Source organism: Bombina bombina, unplaced genomic scaffold, assembly GCF_027579735.1.
Source record: "Bombina bombina isolate aBomBom1 unplaced genomic scaffold, aBomBom1.pri scaffold_1312, whole genome shotgun sequence".
Taxonomy (NCBI): Eukaryota; Metazoa; Chordata; class Amphibia; order Anura; family Bombinatoridae; genus Bombina; species Bombina bombina.
The window spans coordinates 46,260-70,022 of NW_026512197.1; the positions used below are offsets into that span (position 1 = coordinate 46,260).

The window sequence follows — 23,763 nt, forward strand, 5'->3', positions numbered from 1 at the left end:
AGAACACCTTTTCCCACATGCTTTTGGGAGACTTCAGATGAGTTTTTGCAAAATGTAGCCTGGCTTGGATGTTCTTCTTCGTAAGAAAAGGCTTTCGTCTTGCCACTCTACCCCATAGCCCAGACATATGAAGAATACGTGAGATTGTTGTCACATGTACCACACAGCCAGTACTTGCCAGATATTCCTGCAGCTCCTTGAATGTTGCTGTAGTTGTGCCATATTATCTCCACTTAATGACTGTCTGTCTTCACTGTGTTCCATGGTATATCTAATGCCTTGGAAATTCTTTTGTACCCTTCTGACTGATACCATTTAAGAATAAGATCCCTCTGATGCTTTGGAAGCTCTCTGTGGACCATGGCTTTTGCTGTAGGTTGCAAATAAGAAAATTTCAGGAAAGACCAACAAGAGCAGCTGAACATTATTTAGGGTTAATCAGAGGCACTTTAAATGATGGCAGGTGTGTACTGACTCCTATTTAACATGATTTTGCATGTGATTGCTTAATTCTGAACACGGCTACATCCCCACTTATGCAACCACATTATTTTAGGGTTTTTTTTTGTTGTCTTCCCCTCCACCTAAAAGATTTCAGTTTGTTTTTCAATTGAGTTGTACAGTTTATAAGTCACATTAAAGGTGGAAAATGTTCTGAAATTTCTTTGTCATTTTTTTTTACATCACAGAAACCTGACATTTTAACAGGGGTGTGTAGACTTTTTATATCCACTGTGTATATGTATGTATATACATACGCGCGTGTATGAATATCTATCTTTCAAGATTATCAAAGATCAGATTTTGTATCATTACTCTCCATGTCGGCGGGTGGTGTTTCAAACTAATATTCTCTGAACAGCTAGTTTTGGGATGATTAGTTTGCTCAAAATATCATATTGCTGATCTACGAACATCTCGGCAATACCCTCTATGGTTTTTTAACTTTTTATTTAAGTTCCTTTTCTTTTGCGTCCTAGAATTTCTGAGCTGGAAAGGGAGTTGGAAATTGCACTTTCTGAACTTCAGCAGCTGCGTGAAACTAGAACTCATCAAATGCAAATGGTAGATTCAATTGTGCGTCAGCGTGACTTGTATCGTGTACTGTTGGCCCAGACAACAGGGGTCTCTATGCCAGCGCAAGGTAAGGCAGGAAAGCTTACACTCCTTGTTCATTATTTACTGTCTATATCGCATTCATTTGCTAGCCTGTAGAATACCAGGTTTCTTAAAGGTGCTTTATAGTCTCAATGCTTATTGTACCTACACACAGAGGAGACACGTGGCATGATGGTCTGTGCATAGTCAGTCTTCAGAGAAACAGGTTTATCTTTTCCTAGAATAATTTAGTTATATTTGTGTAAAGCAAAAATGCCGTCTGGCGTTGGATTTCCCGCACGGCTATTGGCTAAGAGGTGGAAACGTCACCTCTCAGCCAAATAGCGTTCTTCCGTGGGCTGCCTGAGCAGCTCAGGGTGGCGGACGCTGCAAACAAAGGTGCCTTCAGCATGAAGGATTTTATACTTCATGACTAAAAGTCCCCTTTATTTATTCCTATGGTAAATCCTAGCGTTTCACAAACGCTAGGATTTACCATCACTTTAATTTATCCAACACAATCAAAAACTATACAGTGCTTAAAGGATGGCATGGAACATTCTAACGGCATCTAAAAGAATCAGTCTGTATAGGGTTGTGTTTCACTTTGTTTTGCGTCGTGTTTTTTTTTTTGTTTTTTTTTTAAATATTTTTGATCCAAATGTTGCCATTGTTTGCATAGCCGCATAAGTTACTCTTAGACAGTCTGGGTAGTTAACTAACAGTCATGCTCCTGGGGAAGTGACCTAATTAAGTTTTGGGAAAAGCTGGTGAATCTTCCCATGTAATATTGTAATTACAATTCTAGATTTGCTGGGGGGGCGGAGCTTTCTCTCCCTCTTATTTAACCATCACAGGTTGTGTTTGCAGGTCTCATTGGGAGTAAGTTAAATGGTCCAGTTTCATTGTCTTTATCTTGTATGGTCCTCAGATGACACATCACTGATAACTCCACGAAAACCTTCTGGGCCGTCTTCTACTAGCTCGACCCCAGCTCCAGCTGTATCTACATCAGACTCCACAGAAGCTGCGGAGGCCAAAGCTGCGCTGAAACAGGTATCAGCGCAACGTCTTGTAACGGACTGTGTGCAGCTGAGATCTGCATTAGAACGCTTCATTAGTGTTCTAATTGCCATAGCTGTAGGTTGCAATAGGCTATTACAGATTAGATCATCGCATGGTTTGTGTTCTGCGCAACCACATTCGTTATTTAACAGTACCACATATGCACGTGTGCTTTATCTCTGAAAAATACAGAAAACTGCAGAATTAAAGTTTGATATTTATAGTTTTGCTAGAGTTGTTTTCCAGATTTTTAAGTCGTCTCCAGGCCTCTCTGGCATTGGTCTAAACCAATCTCGTTATAGCTAATGGTTTTTCTTTTTCCATACCTTTTGTACCAGACTACTTTAAGCACTCTGTATACGTGCGTCCCTCAGCGCTGGACACCATTCGAGTAGTAGCAGTACATATGTGTAGATGGCTACCTAGAGAGATCTTTCTATATCATTTTTAATTTATTTTTTTTCAGCTTAAGGAAGTTTTTGAAAATTACAGAAAAGAAAAGAAAGAAAATGATCGAATTCTGAATGAGCAACACGAGAAGCTGCAAGATCAAGTTACTGATCTGCGCTCCCAAAATACCAAAATTTCAACCCAGCTTGAGTTTGCATCCAAACGGTAATGCGTTATTTAGATTTGTGAAATTGTAGCTTGTTTTTTTGTTTAAGACCTAAGTTGTCAAAATGATCTGAGTCTGCTACAACTCGCCACACAAACTGAAACTTAAGTTTCAATATGGCTGCAACATTACTAATGTACTTAACTTATTTATGCAGTATTTAAACAATGTATATACTTACATATTATTCTTATGTTTACTTTAAATACACCATTATACCAGCATTTATTGACTTTTTAGGGGCAGCAAATGCATCCCTTGCCAGCCAAAGTTTTACATATCGCTATTGTAAAAAAACTGTACCGTTAGCCTTGAATACAATGTAGATTTACACTATTCATTAAAACACCATTATTATTACTGCATAATCAATAAATGTATAATAAAGAGCCAATGCAAAAGCAACTTGAATTTCAAATGAGTAGTAGATTTTATTCCTGACAAATTTCAGTTACATTTTCCTTAATTCATCATGTGACGGGCTAATCACAAAATGCATATGTATATCCTGTGAATCTTGCACATGCTCAGTAGGAGCTGGTGCCTTAAAGTTTGCATATAAAAAGATTGTGCACATTTAGATAATGGAGGTGAATTGGAAAGTTGTTTTAAAATTGTGTGCTGTATCTGAATTATGAAAGTTTAATTTTGACTGTCCCTTTAAACACGGTCAGTCGGGGAAGGTTAGGTTTGTGTGTGCAATAGGGCCCTTAACTTTGTGGTTTAAGACATTTGCGTTAAAGAAGCTGTAGGCAAAAAAAAATCATAGGTAACTTCACATGCATGAGCTCAATGTTATCTATATGACACACATGAACTAACGCCCTCTAGTGGTCAAAATGCATTTATATTAGAGGCGGCCTTCAAGGTCTAAGAAATTAATATAAACCTACCTAGGTTTAGCTTTCAACCAAGAATACCAAGAGAACAAAGCAAAATTGGTGATAAAGAAAATTGGAAAGTTGTTTAAAATTACATGCCCTATCTGATTCATGAAAGTTTATTTTGGACTTGACTGTCCCTTTAAAGATTGTGGCATCTCGCAAAGATTAAAGGGAAATAGAAGTAAATTAGAAAGTTGATTAAAATTATAAAAAGTTTTTTATTTCCCTTTAATCTTTGCGAGATGCCACAATCTTTAAAGGGACAGTCAAGTCCAAAATAAACTTTCATGAATCAGATAGGGCATGTCATTTTAAACAACTTTCCAATTTACTTCTATTTAAATTTTGTTCTCTTGTTATCCTTTCCTGAAAAGGATACCTAGGTAGGCTCACGAGCTGCACATCTCATGTTGCTGACTCTCCGATGCACTCAACTAGCTCCTAGTAGTGCATTGCTTCTGCTTCAACGAAGGATACGAGAATTTAGCAAATTAGATAATAGAACAATTTTAAACAATTTTCCCATTTCTGTCTGAATCATGAAAGAAAAAAATTGTTTTCATGTCCCTTTTTAAAGGGAGTGTACAGTCAAAATAGTTTTTGTGGTTCAGGATTTAAAAAAATAAAATAAATTTAATATATATATATTTTTTTCTCCTCAGTTATGAAATGCTCCAGGACAATGTGGAAAGCTATCGCCGTGAAATAACATCCCTGCAGGAAAAGACACAAAAACTTTCTGCGACCACACAAAAGCAGGAACAGATTATTCACACCATGACCCAAGATCTGCGGGCAGCCAATGAAAAACTTGCTATAGCTGAAGTGAGTGCAAATGAGTTATTGTGTTTTCTTGTTTTGTTTAAAATTGGTATTTACATTTCATTTTTAACAATAAATAACGTTCCAGTAACTCGCCAATATTTACCACATGTGCAAACTTGGATAAGGTTACTGCATAAACGCACTTCAGTATTCAAGACTAGTTCCAACAGCACCATGTGATCAGCCACCTTTTTTTGGAACATTTCGATAAGACACAATATGGTGATGTTACTCATGAAAGGGCAGATAGCCGAAATCTCGCCATATTGTTTTTGATCCATATGTTGCAATAATGGTAACTAATTTTTTAAACGTATAAATTGTAAAATCTTATTTATGCATCTAAATATCTAAAGACGGAGCGCCGCCAACATTAGATTTTGGAAAAAAATATAAAATGTTGTTAACAGTAAACAAGCATCACATATCACACATTTAAATTCTGGTGTTGTAATTCTGGTATAGAATTAAGGATGATTCTTGTGTTTTAATTTTTGTTTTTTCTTGAAACTGTTTCTGAAAAAAACAGTATCTGGAAAAAAAAAATTCTTCATTCGCTTCTTTCTCTTCCTCCACAAACACATTCAAGAGCTCGTAAACTGCTTAAAGGGATTGTAAAATTTTCTAATTACAATATTTTTCTGCAGTTGTGCAATAAATTAACTTGTGTGAGAATGTTTTGAATGTATTAATACCTTATCTGTAGCTAATTTTCAGTAGCCAAACTTCTTACCTCTTGCCCTGTTTGCTTATTTGGAGGACCAGAATCAATGTTTCATATGTAGACAAGAAAGCAACCTCCATGTAGGGCACAGACGGGATTGGCCAGCTCCTTACTTACATATATAATATCAGTCCAGCCACATACATAAAACCAATGTCATTGGACAATAAAGGAAATTGTTTTATGTGTGGCTGGACTAATATTGTTTTATATGACTATTTGGAGGAACCAGTCCACAGTATCTTAGAGTATCTCAGCTGATGCCAGTTAGGAATGGAGATAGATAGATATAGATATATATATATATATATATATATATATATATATATATATATATATATATATATATATATATATATATATATATATATATATACTTTTATATTGGCATTTGAAGTAGCTGATTTAGCCTGTGGTATCCCTACCTATACTGATAGTTTCTATATCTATCTAAACACAGCCAGCAGAAAAATTGCACTCTCAGTGAAAACAAAGCTCTAAAATTTTTAATTTTCAATTGTTCTTTCTAAACATTGTGAACTTTCCCTTTAAGATGGCAGCCCCTCCCTGACTGTCCTAATTTAGCCCTCAATATAAAATGATGTATTTTCTTCAGGTAAGAGCCGAGAACTTAAAGCGAGAGAAGGAACTCATCAAAATGTCTGAGGTCAGACTAAGCCAAGAGCGAGAGTCTTTGATTACTGAGCAAAAAGGACAAAACCTACTTCTAACTAACTTGCAGACTATCCAGGTAAGTCCAGATGTTAAAATAATGTTCACTTATGAGTTATTTTTTTAACAATATAAACCTCAAAAGAAATCTAACCAGACAGCTGCTTTAATGGCCGATAGAATGCTGTATCACTGTACAGCTTGTGATAGGCTGACTAAACTGCTCTTGATTTGAAATTGTTCTGTAAAAACCACACCTTTATATGTGTTTGGCTTCAGTAAAAGTCTTTGTAGACAGAATGTGGTGGTTGATTATGGTGGGTGGGTGGTGGTGGCGGTGGTTGGTGGTGATGGTGGTTGTTTTATTGTAGTTGTTGTTTTGCAGCTCACCCTGGAAAGATCAGAGACTGAGATGAAGCATAGATACAACAACCAAATTGAGAAGTTGGAGCGAGAACTGGCCCAGACAAAGAAGAAACTAGAGCATGAAATTGAACAGAAGCACTTACAGAGCAAGAACCAGGATGTAAGTAGTAATTGTGTTGCAGCCTGTACAGGTATTGTGTGTCCTCTGCTAGCTGCTATTTTGAAAAACACTTTAATTTGTTACTGTGGAAACTCTGAATTCACTTGTCTGCTTTTTAACGCATTGGTTTCCAGTTTATAAAATGCATTGCGCTGTTTAGCAAACTGGTGGCTATAACGGCATGTTTGACATTCACTTAATTATTCCCATAGAAACAGTGCTTAAGACATTTTAAAGCTAATGCAGCAAATGCTCAGCCAGAACATATGCAGAAGTCTATACTGGCATAAACTTGTTCAGTTGTTGGTGCTGAGATCATTTACACAAATCTTCTCTATTGTGGAATCTAGTAAGATGGATCTGTGTAATCACACGACCTGCTACCCTAGTTTCAATGAAAGGCAGCACAACAAATTATAACAAACTTATTCTTTTTATTTATTTTCACCAGGAGTGGGTATAAAATACAAGACGTTTCGGGCTCTCAACCCTTAGTCATGTCTGATGTGTAATGTAGCACTTCACCTTAAATTCCTTTTTACGCAGGTGTAACTCCTCCCACCTCATCACTTTTATAAAAGTTTTATTAAAGCTATACTAACCCTCAAATTTTAAGTTAAAAATACAATACATTTTGCTACTATACAGATTATCATAGAAAACAGCCATATCATATTATCGCAAGAATTGATTCAAATCATATTCTATATTCATCCCCCTAGGAGTTAATGAATCAAGTTTGTGTATTCATAGCATCTCCCTCTATTAGAAGGGATTCTCTAGTCTGACCCCTTCTAGGGAAGGGCTCCCAGTCTATTATCTGGAACCTCAGTTGTGCAATAGAATGACCTGCTACCCTCGCGCCTGACCTGCTACCCTCGCGCCTGACCTGCTACCCTCGCGCCTGACCTGCTACCCTATGAGTTGAAGAAAGAATAGCTCTCAGAACCGTTTAACCTAGAACATTGTGCAAGTTGCAGGCACTTTACAGAAGCACAAATCGGTCTTAATCCGTTAGAGACTTAAAACAAAATTTTCTTTCATGATTCAGATAGAAGTAAATTGGAAAGTCTTTTATAATTGTATTTTCTATTATAAAATGTTCTTGGTTTTCTTGTTGAAAAGCAGGGATGTAATCTCAGGAGTGTGCACGTGTCTGCAGCAGTTTAGCAACAGTGTACATTAGTGAGAGCACTAGATGGCAGCACTATTTCCTGTCATGTAGCGCTTCAGACATGTGCACACTACCTATCTAGATATCTCATGAACAAAGAATAACGAGAATAAAGCAAATTTATTAGAAGTAAATTGGAAACTTTGCAAATTGTATTCTTTATCTGAATCATGAGAGAATTTTTTTTTCGGTTTCGTGTCTCTTTTAAAGTGATTGCAAAGATTAAAGATTTTCTATAGAAACGGGCACGTAAATATTTTAGAAATGTGCCTTTTTTTTAAAAAAATGAATCATTTAGAGATGGTAAAGATCGTGCCATTCCTCCGTCCGCATCTCCTACTTTCTTTAGCTGAGCGATGATGAATCCGGCTCGTTAGTTGCCCCACTGTTCCTTCCTGGTAGAGCTCTTCTCTTTCTGTATGCATTTGTGTTATGACCATGGGGGAGGTCTCCCTAAGGTTGTTGGGATGTGGACTTCTTACCCAATGTGTTTAGAGGGATATGGCTGCACCTCACTGACGAGGCCCAAAGAAGACCGAAATGATTGGGGTTGTCATGTTCCTTGTCCAGAGTAGGATTGTCTGGTATTTTGGGGCTGGACTGACCTTTCTAGGTGGAAGAGATTGATCTACTTCATGAAAGTTCTCCTCTGTGTGAAAAGCACAAAAGAGGCTGCTTATAGGCTGTAACTCGCCATAGAACAAGCTACGGAGCTGTTCATTCCTGATAGAGCGCTTATCTTACTGTAAACACAAATTCACACTCAATTTTATCCTGGGCTCTTAAATATCATCTGCTTCTTAAACTTAAAAATTGTACCTTAGCAGGTATCGTGTGTAGTTTCTGAAGCCACAGTCGGTTTACATAATCTTGCTACTTAGTCTATTTGAATGTTTTTCTACTCCTAGTTTCCGTTGCTGTAGTAAGTGAGGGGGTATTGACTGTAATTAAGGACTATATTAAATTTGCAATGCTCCTTTTTATTTAGGGCCAAGTGTTGGACCTCAAGAAACAATATGAATCAGAGGTCAGCCTTCATTCCAGCACAAAGGAGCTGCTAAAGAACTCCAACAAGGAGATTTCTGTGCTAAAGCAGCAGCTGAACAATTTTGAAGCACAACTTGCATCACGTTCTAGTCCGCAGACCGCAAGTAAAGGTAACATTAACCCTCCCTGGTTACTTATTAGTCCCATGTTATGTACTTGCCATAAAAACGTGCACCACTTTACTTATAGGAAAGGATGAGAATGCTGATGAAGTCGAGGAGCTAAAGACAAAACTAAGACAATCCGAAGAGCAAGTTAATGATCTTAAAGAGAGACTGAAAACTGCGACCAGCAACGTAGAACAATACAGATCGGTTGTGCTGGGCTTGGAGGATTCGCTTAATAAAGAAAAACAGGTACAGAGAGTGTATTGTGCAATACTGAGAGATCTGAAACCAGTTTAGATTGATGAGCAGCCTTTTAGATAACTTGATATTTAATATCAATCCGCTCCTTAAAGGGATACTATACCTACATTTTTTTCTTTCATGATTCAGATAGAGCATGACATTTTAAGCAAATTTCTAATTTAATTCTAATTTTCCTCTTCGTTCTCTTGCTATCTTTATTTGAAAAGCAGTCATGTAAAACTTAGGAGCCTGCCCATTTTTGGTTCAACACATGGGTAGCACTACATTTAGCCACCAATCGGCAAACATTTCCCAGGTGCTGAACCAAAATGGGATGGCTCCTAACCTTTACATTCCTGCTATTCAACTAAAGATGGCAAGAGAACGAATTGATAATAGGAGTAAATAAGAAAGTTGCTTAAAATTGCTGCTCTATCTGAATTAAAGAGAAAATAGTTTTTAGTATCCCTTTAAGGTGTGGATTCTTGACACAGAAATGTAATGTGGGTTTGTGTAATTTCATAATTTACATATTTTTCATCTGTAACTAACTGGGCAATAATGTGCAAGCTCGCAGACCATTTTCCTGAACAACAATCCACTTCATCAGACCCATTGTCTTTTTAAGCAGGCAAAAAAACCCAAAGTATTAACATAGATGGTGTACTGAGTGCTGCTTAATTTTATAGTCTACATTCACTATACATAGTGTACTGAGTGCTGCTTAATTTTATAGTCTACATTCACTATACATAGTGTACTGAGTGCTGCTTAATTTCATAGTCTACATTCACTATACATAGTGTACCGAGTGCTGCTTAATTTCATAGTCTACATTCACTATACATAGTGTACCGAGTGCTGCTTAATTTCATAGTCTACATTCACTATACATAGTGTACCGAGTGCTGCTTAATTTTATAGTCTACATTCACTATACATAGTGTACTGAGTGCTGCTTAATTTTATAGTCTACATTCACTATACATAGTGTACTGAGTGCTGCTTAATTTTATAGTCTACATTCACTATACATAGTGTACTGAGTGCTGCTTAATTTCATAGTCTACATTCACTATACATAGTGTACTGAGTGCTGCTTAATTTCATAGTCTACATTCACTATACATAGTGTACTGAGTGCTGCTTAATTTTATAGTCTACATTCACTATACATAGTGTACTGAGTGCTGCTTAATTTCATAGTCTACATTCACTATACATAGTGTACTGAGTGCTACTTAATTTCATAGTCTACATTCACTATACATAGTGTACTGAGTGCTGCTTAATTTTATAGTCTGCATTCACTATACATAGTGTACTGAGTGCTGCTTAATTTTATAGTCTACCTTCACTATACATAGTGTACTGAGTGCTGCTTAATTTCATAGTCTACATTCACTATACATAGTGTACTGAGTGCTGCTTAATTTTATAGTCTACATTCTCTATACATAGTGTACTGAGTGCTGCTTAATTTCATAGTCTACATTCACTATACATAGTGTACTGAGTGCTACTTAATTTCATAGTCTACATTCACTATACATAGTGTACTGAGTGCTGCTTAATTTTATAGTCTACATTCACTATACATAGTGTACTGAGTGCTGCTTAATTTTATAGTCTACATTCACTATACATAGTGTACTGAGTGCTGCTTAATTTTATAGTCTACATCCATTATACATAGTGTACTGAGTGCTGCTTAATTTTATAGTCTACATTCACTATACATAGTGTACTGAGTGCTGCTTAATTTTATAGTCTACATCCATTATACATAGTGTACGGAGTGCTGCTTAATTTTATAGTCTACATTCACTATACATAGTGTACTGAGTGCTGCTTAATTTTATAGTCTACATCCATTATACATAGTGTACTGACTGCTGCTTAATTTCATAGTCTACATTCACTATACATAGTGTACTGAGTGCTGCTTAATTTTATAGTCTACATTCACTATACATAGTGTACTGAGTGCTGCTTAATTTTATAGTCTACATTCACTATACATAGTGTACTGAGTGCTGCTTAATTTTATAGTCTACATTCTCTATACATAGTGTACTGAGTGCTGCTTAATTTTATAGTCTACATTCACTATACATAGTGTACTGAGTGCTGCTTAATTTTATAGTCTACATTCACTATACATAGTGTACTGAGTGCTGCTTAATTTCATAGTCTACATTCACTATACATAGTGTACTGAGTGCTACTTAATTTCATAGTCTACATTCACTATACATAGTGTACTGAGTGCTGCTTAATTTTATAGTCTACATCCATTATACATAGTGTACTGAGTGCTGCTTAATTTTATAGTCTACATTCACTATACATAGTGTACTGAGTGCTGCTTAATTTTATAGTCTACATTCACTATACATAGTGTACTGAGTGCTGCTTAATTTTATAGTCTACATTCACTATACATAGTGTACTGAGTGCTGCTTAATTTTATAGTCTACATTCACTATACATAGTGTACTGAGTGCTGCTTAATTTTATAGTCTACATCCATTATACATAGTGTACTGACTGCTGCTTAATTTCATAGTCTACATTCACTATACATAGTGTACTGAGTGCTGCTTAATTTTATAGTCTACATTCACTATACATAGTGTACTGACTGCTGCTTAATTTCATAGTCTACATTCACTATACATAGTGTACTGAGTGCTGCTTAATTTTATAGTCTACATCCATTATACATAGTGTACTGAGTGCTGCTTAATTTTATAGTCTACATCCATTATACATAGTGTACTGAGTGCTGCTTAATTTTATAGTCTACATTCACTATACATAGTGTACGGAGTGCTGCTTAATTTTATAGTCTACATCCATTATACATAGTGTACTGAGTGCTGCTTAATTTTATAGTCTACATTCACTATACATAGTGTACGGAGTGCTGCTTAATTTTATAGTCTACATCCATTATACATAGTGTACTGAGTGCTGCTTAATTTTATAGTCTACATCCATTATACATAGTGTACTGAGTGCTGCTTAATTTTATAGTCTACATTCACTATACATAGTGTACGGAGTGCTGCTTAATTTTATAGTCTACATCCACTATACATAGTGTACTGAGTGCTGCTTAATTTTATAGTCGACATCCATTATACATAGTGTACGGAGTGCTGCTTAATTTTATAGTCTACATCCACTATAAAATTAAGCAGCAGTCAGTACACTACGTATAGTGGATGTAGACTATAAAATTAAGCAGCAGTCAGTACACTACGTATAGTCTACATCCACTATACGTAGTGTACTGACTGCTGCTTAATTTTATAGTCTACATTCACTATACATAGTGTACTGAGTGCTGCTTAATTTTATAGTCTACATTCACTATACATAGTGTACTGAGTGCTGCTTAATTTCATAGTCTACATTCACTATACATAGTGTACTGAGTGCTGCTTAATTTTATAGTCTACATTCACTATACATAGTGTACTGAGTGCTGCTTAATTTTATAGTCTACATTCACTATACATAGTGTACTGAGTGCTGCTTAATTTTATAGTCTACATTCACTATACATAGTGTACTGAGTGCTGCTTAATTTTATAGTCTACATTCACTATACATAGTGTACTGAGTGCTGCTTAATTTTATAGTCTACATTCACTATACATAGTGTACTGAGTGCTGCTTAATTTCATAGTCTACATTCACTATACATAGTGTACTTAGTGCTGCTTAATTTCATAGTCTACATCCATTATACATAGATAGTGGGATCTTAACCTCAATATTCATGGATGTCATCAATACCTTTTTTGCTTCTTGTTCATTTTATTTCCTGTTCTCTTAAGGCCACTGAAGAAGCCAGAAAAGCCATAGAAACTCGTATGAAAGAAGCTGGAGAGTACCAGTCACAACTGGAAAAGAAAATGTTGGAAGCTGAGAAGGAGAAGCAAGAACTTGGAGATGAGAAACATAAAGCTGTGGAAGCGATAGAGGAGCAGGTGTGGTATTTATTTTTATTAAAAAAATATATCTGATTTATCTTATTTGCTGGTTTTTAATTGATTGGTTTCTCGTTTTAGTTAACGCAACTCAAGAAGAGTCTCTCCAGCCTCCAAGGAGAAATGCAGCAAGCTCTTCAGAGGGCGACTGCAGCCGCAAACAATGAGCAAAAGGCCAGGAATGACTGCCAGGAACAAGTGAGTGGATGCTGATATTTAAATTTTGGCTTATTCACCACCATTGGAGACATTTTTAATGTTCATTCCCCCCCTGTTTTAGGCCAGGATAGCTTCTGAGGCACAAAATAAGTATGAGCGCGAGCTAATGCTGCACGCTGCAGACGTTGAAGCTCTTCAGGCAGCTAAAGCTCAACTAGCCAATATCTCCACCATGCGGCAAAAGTTAGAGGATGCGGCACAGAAAGCAGAATCCCAACTCCTGGAGTGCAGAGCATCCTGGGAGGAACAAGAACGTGTCCTCAAGGTTAGTCATTTCATTGGTGTGTGTGGTCTTGGGTCCCTGTCTGTCCTTCCTGTTTTAAACATGGTTGGTGAAGATGTTATTGTATGTGTTTTTTTTAAACAAAACCAAGCAAGAGGTGCTGTTATTTTCCCTTTAAAGTAGTGCAGGTGCTACTATGCAGTGAATTTCCGTCTGGTTGTAGCATATGAACTTCAGAATGTGATAAAGTACTGCTTCATAGAATTTATTTACAACAATGTTAAAATCTCTACGTGTTTCCGAATTTATATTGCCTATATCAAGAGCCCATCAATAAAGCATATCAAATTAAGCACATGCCTGTGATTTTGTTCCTCCTAACACTTCATCCTGCTAATTCTGCATTTTCTGGTTCTCTTGTTTAGCCTAAATTGTAACTGTGCTCTGTTAAACCATAGCAAGAAGCGGCTAAGAACCATGCTCGCTGTGAAGAATTTGAGAAGCAAAACCACCTGTTACATGATCAGATCGAGAACCTTAGTAAAAAGATGGTGACCTCTGTTCAAGAAGGTGCCTTGAACATATCCTTCAGCGAGGAAGGGAAGTCCCATGAACAAGTCATGGAAATCCTTAGGTGATTATCTTGTTTTGTGTTACTACCAGCATAGTCATGACGAGTTCCCTCTTGTAATCTGTCCTTTATCATTCCAACATTTATAACTGGCTTACTGCTGCTTCAACAAAGGATGCCAATAGAATGAAGCAAATTTAATAGAAGTAATTAGAAAGTTGTTTAAAATCACATGCACTTTTTAAATCGTGAAAGAAAACCTTAAGTTTTCATGTCCTTTTAAATTGCCCCTTATGTGACGTACACTGGTCTAAAAGTTTAACATTTTACATCTTTATTTGCAACCCTGATAAATGTCCATCTTTTTAATCTGTGGAAGGTGATTGTCTTCTAATTATCATTTTTATTCAGAATATCTGGGTTTTTTTTATAGGTTTGTGCGCCGTGAGAAGGAGATAGCAGAAACAAGGTTTGAAGTTGCACAAGTGGAATGCCTGCGCTACAAACAGCGTTTCGAGCACATGGAGAGGGAAATACATGAGTTGCAAGACTGCCTGAATGCTGAACGTGAAAAAGTTCAGGTTGGTGGATGCATCTAGCATTTTATATCTATGTATGCCTTTTGCATGCATGACAAAGTAATTGTAAACTTGAATACATTACTGCCCAGTATATAACAGTAATTTCTTTCATGTAATTGGCAAGAGTCCATGAGCTAGTGACGAATGGGATATACAATCCTACCAGGAGGGGCAAAGTTTCCCAAACCTCAAAATGCCTATAAATACACCCCTCACCACACCCACAATTCAGTTTTACAAACTTTGCCTCCTATGGAGGTGGTGAAGTAAGTTTGTGCTAAGATTTCTACGTTGATATGCGCTTCTCAGCATTTTGAAGCCCGATTCCTCTGAGTACAGTGAATGTCAGAGGGATGTGAAGGGAGTATCACCTTTTGAATGCAACGGTTTTCCTCACGGGAGATCTATTTCATAGGTTCTCTGTTATCGGTCGTAGAGATTCATCTCCTACCTCCCTTTTCAGATCGACGATATACTCTCATATTCCGTTACCTCTACTGATAACCGTTTCAGTACTGGTTTGGCTATCTGCTATATGTGGATGGGTGTCTTTTGGTAAGTATGTTTTCATTACTTAAGACACTCTCAGCTATGGTTTGGCACTTTATGTATTTATATAAAGTTCTAAATATATGTATTGTGCTTATATTTGCCATGATTCAGGTTTCATAATATTTCCTTTTGCAGACTGTCAGTTTCATATCTGGGAAATGCATTTTTTAGGAAAATTTATTTCTTACCTGGGGTATAGTCATTTTTTCAATTGACTGTCATTTTAAATTCGCGGGCAGAATTAGGCTCGCAAGGGCTAGAAATGCCAAACTATATTGCGTCATTTTTGGCACAAGATTTTGTCATTTCCGGCGTCTTTGTCGAGGCTGAGTCCTTTCACAAGGTTGCGTCTTCAATGACCCGAGTGTGTCATTTTCCGGATGTTATTAGCACCAAAAAAAAAAAAAATTGTCTGTGCGTCATACTTGGCGACAAATAGTTTCATTATTTTAAACCCCATTCCTATGTCTCTTGCCTTTTTTTCTATCTGAGGGCTAGGCTGTTTGCATTTTTTTCCCATTCCTGAAACTGCCATATAAGGAAATTGATCATTTTGCTTTCTATGTTTTTTTTTCTCATACATTTGCAAGATGTCTCAATCTGATCCTGTCTCAGAAATCACTGTTGGAACCCTGCTGACTGATAACAGTTCTACCAAAGCTAAGTACATTTGTTGTAATCTTGTGGAGATTATATCTCCGGCTGTGGTTTGTAATAAGTTGTCATGATAAACTTTTACATGCAGGGAATGTGTCCATCAGTAATAGTACATTGCATGTTGCTGTTCTTTTAACATCTAATGTACAAGATATACCTGTGAATTTATAAGAATTTATTGCAGATTCTATTCAGAAGGCTTTGTCTGCCATCCCGCCTTCTAATAAATGTAAAGGTCTTTTAAAACTTCTTATAAAGTTGATGAAATTTCAAATGACCGACAACATACTGAATTATCATCCTCTGATAAGGATCTATCTGATCCAGAAGATCCTTCCTCAGATATTGACACTGACAAATCTACTTATTTAAAATGGAGGACATTTGTTCTTTGTTAAAGAAGTGTTGAATATATTGGATATTGAGGAAACTAGTCCTCTTGATATTAAAATTACTAAACGTTTAAATTCTGTTTATAAACCTCCTGTGGTTATTCCAGAGGTTTTTCCAGTTCCTGGTGCGATTTCTGATATTATTTCTAAGGAATGGAATAGGCCTGGTACTTCTTTTATTCCTTCTTTAAGGTTTAAAAAATTGTATCCTTTCCCAGCAGTTAGATTGGAGTTTTGGGAAAATATCCCCAAAGTTGATGGGGCTATCTCTACTCTTGCTAAACGTACTGCTATTCCTACGGAAGATAGTACTACTTTTAAAGATCCTTTAGATAGGAAACTTGAATCTTATCTAAGGAAAGCTTATTTATATTTAGGTCTTCTTAGGCCTGCAATTTCTTTGGCTGATGTTGCATCTGCTTCAACTTTTTGGTTGGATACTTTAGCGCAACAAGTATTGGATCATGATTTGTCTAGCATTGTTAACTTGATTCAACATGCTAATAATTTCATTTGTGATGCCTTTTTTTAATATATCCTCAAAATTGATATTAATTCTACTGTATGTCTTTAGCTATTCTAGCTAGAAGAGCTTTGTGGCTTAAATCTTGGAATGCTGATATGACTTCTAAGTCCAGATTGCTATCTCTTTCTTTCCAAGGTAATACATTATTTGGTTCACAGTTGGATTCAATAATTTCAACTGTCACTGGGGGAAAGGAGTTTTTTTTGTTTTTTTTGTCTCAGGATAAAAGATCTAAGGGTAAATCTAAAGCTAATAACTGTTTTTGTTCCTAAAGAAGGAACAGAAACTTAATTATTTCCCCAAGGAATCTGTTTCCAATTGGAAGCCGCCTTGAAATTGGAATAAATCCGAGCCTTTTAAGAGATCAAAGCCAGCCCTCAAGTCCGCATGAAGGTGCGGCCCTTATTCCAGCTCAGCTGGTAGGGACAGATTAAGATTTTTCAAAGATGTTTAGATCAATTCGGTCCAAAATCATTGGATTCAGAATATTGTCTCTCAGGGGTACATAATAGGATTCAGAGTAAGACCGCCTATGAGAAGATTTTTTCTCTCACGCATTCCAGCAAACCCACTAAGGCTCAGGCTTTCCTGAAGTGTGTTTCAGACCTGGCGTTATCCGGGGTAATCATGCCAGTTCCGTTTTCAGGAACAGGATCTGGGTTTTTATTCAAATCTATTCATTGTCCCAAAGAAAGAAAATTCATTCAGACCATTTTTAGATCTTAAAATTTTGAATAGATATGTAAGGGTACCAACTTTCAAATTGGTGACTATAAGGTCTATTCTGCCTTTTTTTCAGCAAGAGCATTATATGTCCACAATAGACTTACAGGATGCATATTTTCATATTCCGATTCATCCAGATCGCTATCATTTCCTGAGATTCTCTTTTCTAGACAAGCTTTACCAATTTGTTGCTCTTCCTTTTGGCCTAGCGACAGCTCCAAGAATCTTTTCAAAGGTTCTCGGGGGCCTACTATCTGTAATCAGAGAGCGGGGTGTTGCAGTGTTTTCTTATTTGGACGATATCTTGGTACTTGCTCAGTCTTTACGTTCTGCAGAATCTCACACAAATCAACTACTGTTGTTTCTTCGAAGACATGGTTGGAGGATCAATTTACCAAAAAGTTATTTGATTCCTCAGACAAAGGTAACCTTTTTTTAGGTTTCTAGATAGAGACAAAGTCATGGACACTGAATCTAACAGACAAGAAATTGGTTGCAGCCTGTCGGAACCTTCAGTCTCAGTCATTCCCTTCAGTAGCTATGTGCATGGAAGTTTTAGGTCTCATGACTGCAGCATCGGACGCAATCCTCTTTGCTCGTTTTCATATGAGACCTCTCCATCTTTGTATGCTGAACCATTGGTGCAGGGATTATACAAGTATATCACAATTAATATCCTTTAATCCCAATTGTTTACTTTCTCTGACTTGGTGGTTAGATCACCATCGTATAATTCTAGGGTCCTCTTTCGTTCATCCAACCTGGACTGTGATTACAACAGATGCGAGTCTTTCAGGTTTGGGAGCTGTTTGGGGATTTCTGACAGCACAAGGGGTTTGGAAATCTCAAGAGGCGAGATTACCAATCAATATTTTGGAACTCCGTGCGATTCTCAGGGCTCTTCAGTTTTGGCCTCTGTTGAAGAGAGAACTGTTCATTTGCTTTCAGACAGACAATATCACAACTGTGACATATGTCAATCATCAGGGTGGGACTCGCATTCCTCAAGCTATGAAAGAAGTATCTTGGATACTTGTTTGGGCAGAATCCAGCTCCTGTCTACGGTTCATATCCCAGGTATAGACAATTGGGAAGCAGATTACCTCAGTCGTCAGACTTTACATCCGGGAGAATGGTCTCTCCACCCAGATGTGTTTTCTCAAGTTGTTCAGATGTGGGGGCTTCCAGAAATAGATCTGATGGCATCTCATCTAAACAAACTTCCCAGGTACCTGTCCAGGTTCAGAGATCCTCAGGCGGAAGCAGTGGATGCATTGACACTTCCTTGGTGTTATCAACCGGCTTATATTTTCCCGCCTCTATTTCTTCTTCCTCCAAGAGTGATCTCCAAAATCATCATGGAGCAATTGTTTGTGGTGCTGGTGGCTCCAGCATGGCCGCACAAGTTTTGGTATGTGGATCTTGTTCGGATGTCCAGTTGACAACTTTGGCCACTTCCATTAAGGCCAGACTTTCTATCTCAAGGTCCATTTTTCCATCAGGATCTCAAATCATTAAATTTGAAGGTATGGAAATTGAACGCTTAGTGCTTAGTCATAGAGGTTTTTCTGACTCTGTGGTTAATACTATGTTGTAGGCTCGTAAATCTGTTTCTAGAAAGATTTATTATCAAGTTTGGAAGACTTACATTTCATGGTGTTCTCATAAATTCTCTTGGCATTCTTTTAGAATTCCTAGAATTTTATAGTTTCTTCAGGATGGTTTGGATAAAGGTTTGTCTGCAAGTTCATTGAAAGTACAAATCTCTGCTCTTTCTGTTTTATTTCACAGAAAGATTGCTACTTGATATTCATTGTTTTGTGCAGACTTTGGTTCGTATCAAGCCTGTCATTAATCAATCTCTCCTCCTTGGAGTCTTAATTTGGTTTTGAAGGCTTTACAGGCTCCTCCGTTTTGAGCCTATGCATTCTTTGTACATTAAACTACTTTAATGTGTTGTTTCTTTTGGCTATCTCTTCTGCTAGAAGAGTTTCTGAATTATTCGCTCTCTTGTGAATCTCCTTTTTATGATTTTTTCTTCAAGATAAGGCAGTTTTGCAGACTTCATTTAAATTTTTACCTAAGGTTGTGATTTCTAACAACATTAATAGAGAAATTGTTGTTCCTTCCTTGTGTCCTAATCCTAAGAATTCTTTGGAGAGATCTTTACATTCTTTGAATATGGTGAGAGCTCTGAAATATTATGTTGAAGCTACTAAAGATTTCAGGAAAACTTCTAGTCTATTTGTTATCTTTTCTGGTTCTAGGAAAGGTCAGAAGGCTTCTGCCGTTTCTTTGGCTTCGTGGTTAAAGCTTTTTATTCATCATGTCTATTTGGAGTCGGGTGAAGCCCCGCCTCAGAGAATTACAGCTCATTCTACTAGATCAGTTTCCATTTCCTGGGCTTTTAAGAATGAAGCTTCAGTTGATCGGATTTTCAAAGCAGCAACTTGGTGGTCTTTGCATAAATTTACTAAATGTATTTGCTTCTTCGGAAGCAGTTTTTAGTAGAAAAGTTTTTTTATTTAAATTTTTCCTTTCATTTATAAGAATAAACTTATATTTTGGGTTGTGGATTAATTTTTTCAGCGGAAAATGGCTGTTTTTATATTTATCCCTCCCTCTCTAGTGACTCTTGCGTGGAGTTCCACATCTTGGGTATTGCTATCCTATACCACATACGTCACTAAATCATGAACTCTTGCCAGTTACATGATAAATTAATTTCTTTCATATTGGCAAGAGTCCATGAGGCCCACCTTTTTTTTTTTTTTTTTTTTTTTTTTTTTTTTTTATGGTGGTTATGATTATTTTTTTTTTTGCATTAAAGCACAATTATTTCCAAATTCCTTTGTTGATGCTTTATTACTCCTTTATCACCCCCACTACTTGGCTATTCATTAAACTGAATTGTGGGTGTGGTGAGGGGTGTATTTATAGGCATTTTGAGGTTTTGGAAACTTTGCCCATCCTGGTAGGATTGTATATCCCATACGTCACTAGCTCATGGACTCTTGCTAATATGAAAGAAATGAATTTATCAGGTAAGTTCTTACATAAATTATGTTGTTGTTTTTTTTTAAGCAGGGGCACTTTAATTTGATTATTATTTTGAAAGCCGCTTAATTTTAAAATATGTACCACTTTGTTATGGTAAACATACCACCGTTCCTCTGCCCTCTTCTCTTACTGTATTTAGATCGATCACTAATACGGCTTACTCCAATCGTAGCGTGCCAGTGCGCTGGATGACAGATGGGGCATCAATCTCCTAAATAAATATTTTAAAAATTAAGTGGTTTTCAAAATGTTAAAGGGACACTGAACACAAATATTTTCTTTTGCGATTCAGATAGAGCAGCAACTTTATAATTTACTCATTATCAAATTGTCTTCATTCTCTTGGTATCTTTATTTGAAATGCAAGAAGGCAAGTTTAGATGCCGGCCCATTTTTGTTGATAAATTCACCCACCAATAAACAAGTGCTTTCCATGGTGCTGAACCAAAAAAAGCTTAGATGCCTTTTTCAAATAAAGAAAGCAAGAGAACGAAGAAAATTGATCATAGGAGTAAATTAGAAAGTTGCTTAAAATTGCTGCATAATCTGAATCATGAGTTCAGTGTCCCTTTAATGAATTAAAGTGTTCCTGTGATAAAGATTACTTTTATATACTTGGCAGTAATGTATTAAAGTTCACAATCACTTAAGGCAACGACCATTTCTCTGTAATGATCTGTCACATTTTCAGATGTTTTGGATGGTTTAAGAGTTGGTGTAATTTTAGTTTCTGCCGTTTGGTTTAAGAGTTGGTGTAATTTTAGTTTGTGCCGTTTGGTTTAAGAGTTGGTGTAATTTTAGTTTGGGCCGTTCCATTTGTAATTCAGGTAACTGCAAAAACGATGGCCCAGCACGAGGAGCTGATGAAGAAGACTGAAACCATGAATGTATTGATGGAGAGCAACAGGCTGCTGAGAGAAGACAAAGAAAAGCTGGAACAGGAGACTTCAGCAGTTACAAGCCAAGGTAACTGGTCCTGTCTGCCAAGAGTTAACCATTTGGTAGCTGGAATTTCTCAAACAAATGAACAAATTAGGGAATGTATAGTATTTTTATATTTTTTACTTAAAGGAACAGTCAACACAGTAGATTTGCATAATCAACATGCAAAATAACAAGAGAATGCAATAGCACTGAACTTTAAATTAGTAGATTTTTTGTGTGTGACAATTTTAGGTCTATTTCCACTCCCCCTGTACCATGTGACAGCCATCAGCCAATCGCAAATGCATATACCTTTTACCTTTTTATTCTGTAAAGTCTTGCACATGCTCAGTAGAAGCTGGTGACTCAGTGTAAATATAATAAGACTGAGCATTATCTGAATAATGAAAGTTTAATTTTGACTTGAGTGTCCCTTTAAGCTCACTGTTTTAGCCTATGAAAAGGAGGGATTGCATAGGTAAGATCCTGCTTGGGAGCTGTAAGCATTGAAGCTTCCAAGCACAGGACACAGCCAGTCTGCAAATCCAGGATCAGCCGTTACATATATCCACCAATCCGCAGGCTCTTTTCTTCTTGGGATCTGCAAAGCTCACAGCTAACGTTTACCCCTTGCGCCAATTGGACATAGATACAACATCAGTGTACCCTACGTTCAACACTGTGGCACATGCTGCAGTCAGCTTAGACAGTGGAGACTGCAGCTGGTGCAGAAGGCATCTACTTTTTGTATGGTAATGGAGCACTAATCATGATCGCTGTATCATTTCAGGGAGTAATGCCTGTCTGTATCACTCTCTAACAATTGTTTTGTTGCTGCTGATTGGGAGCGGTTGTGTATGGGTGCCCTGCATAGACAAAAAGGGGGGTTAAAAGGACCCTACAGTAATCGCTGCTACACTACAGATTTTTTTTTCTTTTACATTTAGACAGACTAGTACGTTGTGCCATATTAGATAACATTGTGCTCATTCCCTTGGGGTTATTTGAGTCAGCAGTGATAGACTAAAATCTATGGCTTTGTGTAGAGAGAAAAATAAACATTATATGGCACACTTACAACTATGTGTGAGGTGGTCACTAGCAAATATAGCGATGATTAGGGTAAAGAACTATAAAAACTTAACATTTATTTAATTGTATCAAAAATAAAAAAGGTCAATTAGTCCCACATTGAAAAGGTGATAAAAAGGTTTGTGTAACAGCTGCTTTCCTGTATGTCCTCTACAATTACACAGAATATATGTTGTTGTTTTTTAAATTCTGGAGTAGACTGTCCCTTTAAATCCAACGAGCGTAAAATGAATGATAGGCAAACGGGACTGTTTACCAAGAGATACTTTGGGCAATAGTCACCAAATGAATTTCAATGTTACAGATCAGAAAATTGGAGTCTAATATTTTGCCGCTTCAAGAATCCAATGCGGAGCTGAGCGAGAAAAGCGGGATGCTGCAGGCAGAAAAGAAACTTCTAGAAGATGATGTGAGACGCTGGAGAGCTCGCACACAGGGTGTGTGTGACACAGTTGGGTGAAATTCCCTTTAACTTTACAATGCGTTGCAACTGTCTGGCAGCCAAGGGGGCTAATCATTGCTCATTCATGAGCATCTAGTTAATGTGAGTGTTTTAGGACAGTAATATTAAACAAGTAGGCTTTCAATGAAGCAATAAATAGTTATACCCGCAAAGATTTTCTGCAGAAGTTTAATTGTGTGGGGGAGGGTGTTAGTGGCAATTCTAGTAGAGCAGCACTTGTAAGTTGTAAATTGTCCCCAGTTGTTTAATCTGCCCTACGTTTTCTTTTATTTTTCAGCACTTATGAATCAGCACAAAGACACAGACATGGAAGAATATAAGAAACTCCTTTCCGAACGAGACAAATAACGTCAAACGCATCCAGCAACTTACTGAAGAGATTGGAAAGCTGAAAACGGAGGTTGCCAAGGCAAGTCCCATTGGTGTCATGTTTAGAAGGGGAGAACATTTCTGTGACTAATACTTTGTTTTACTGCATATTTTTATTTCCATGATAAATTATTCCTTTTTTATGATTTTAAAAAGTCCATTTGTAATGTATGCATAACCTTCACTACTAAAGCAGAGAACACCCCTTGCAAGACTGTCTGCCTTTATAGACTTGGGACAGGAGCTTCATAGTACTGGCAAAAATGATTTTTATTTGTAATAGTCCAGGGAGCTTTATAGAATTGGGCCCCTAAATCCTCTGTAGCTAATAAGATGCTGAGATGCAACTTTTTAAACCCACTCTCCCTAACTAAAAAGAGGGAGAGTGTACAAAGTCAGAGAGAAATTGACCCCACTACAATATAT

At 36.9% G+C, this 23,763-nt stretch overlaps 1 protein-coding gene across 1 annotated transcript in view; it reads left to right on the forward strand.

The window, feature by feature from the left end:
* LOC128644169 (nucleoprotein TPR-like) overlaps positions 1-23,316 on the forward strand; it is a 39,604-nt gene extending 16,288 nt beyond the window's left edge. Inside the window, 17 exon segments of the mRNA XM_053696874.1 lie at positions 981-1,144; positions 2,030-2,154; positions 2,630-2,778; positions 4,326-4,488; positions 5,829-5,963; positions 6,270-6,410; positions 8,573-8,741; positions 8,821-8,987; positions 12,830-12,982; positions 13,064-13,180; positions 13,263-13,466; positions 13,883-14,058; positions 14,429-14,576; positions 21,317-21,433; positions 21,435-21,455; positions 22,810-22,942; positions 23,246-23,316. Coding sequence (XP_053552849.1) covers positions 981-1,144; positions 2,030-2,154; positions 2,630-2,778; positions 4,326-4,488; positions 5,829-5,963; positions 6,270-6,410; positions 8,573-8,741; positions 8,821-8,987; positions 12,830-12,982; positions 13,064-13,180; positions 13,263-13,466; positions 13,883-14,058; positions 14,429-14,576; positions 21,317-21,433; positions 21,435-21,455; positions 22,810-22,942; positions 23,246-23,316 — 2,353 coding nt within the window.
* Positions 23,317-23,763: the final 447 nt, after the last annotated feature.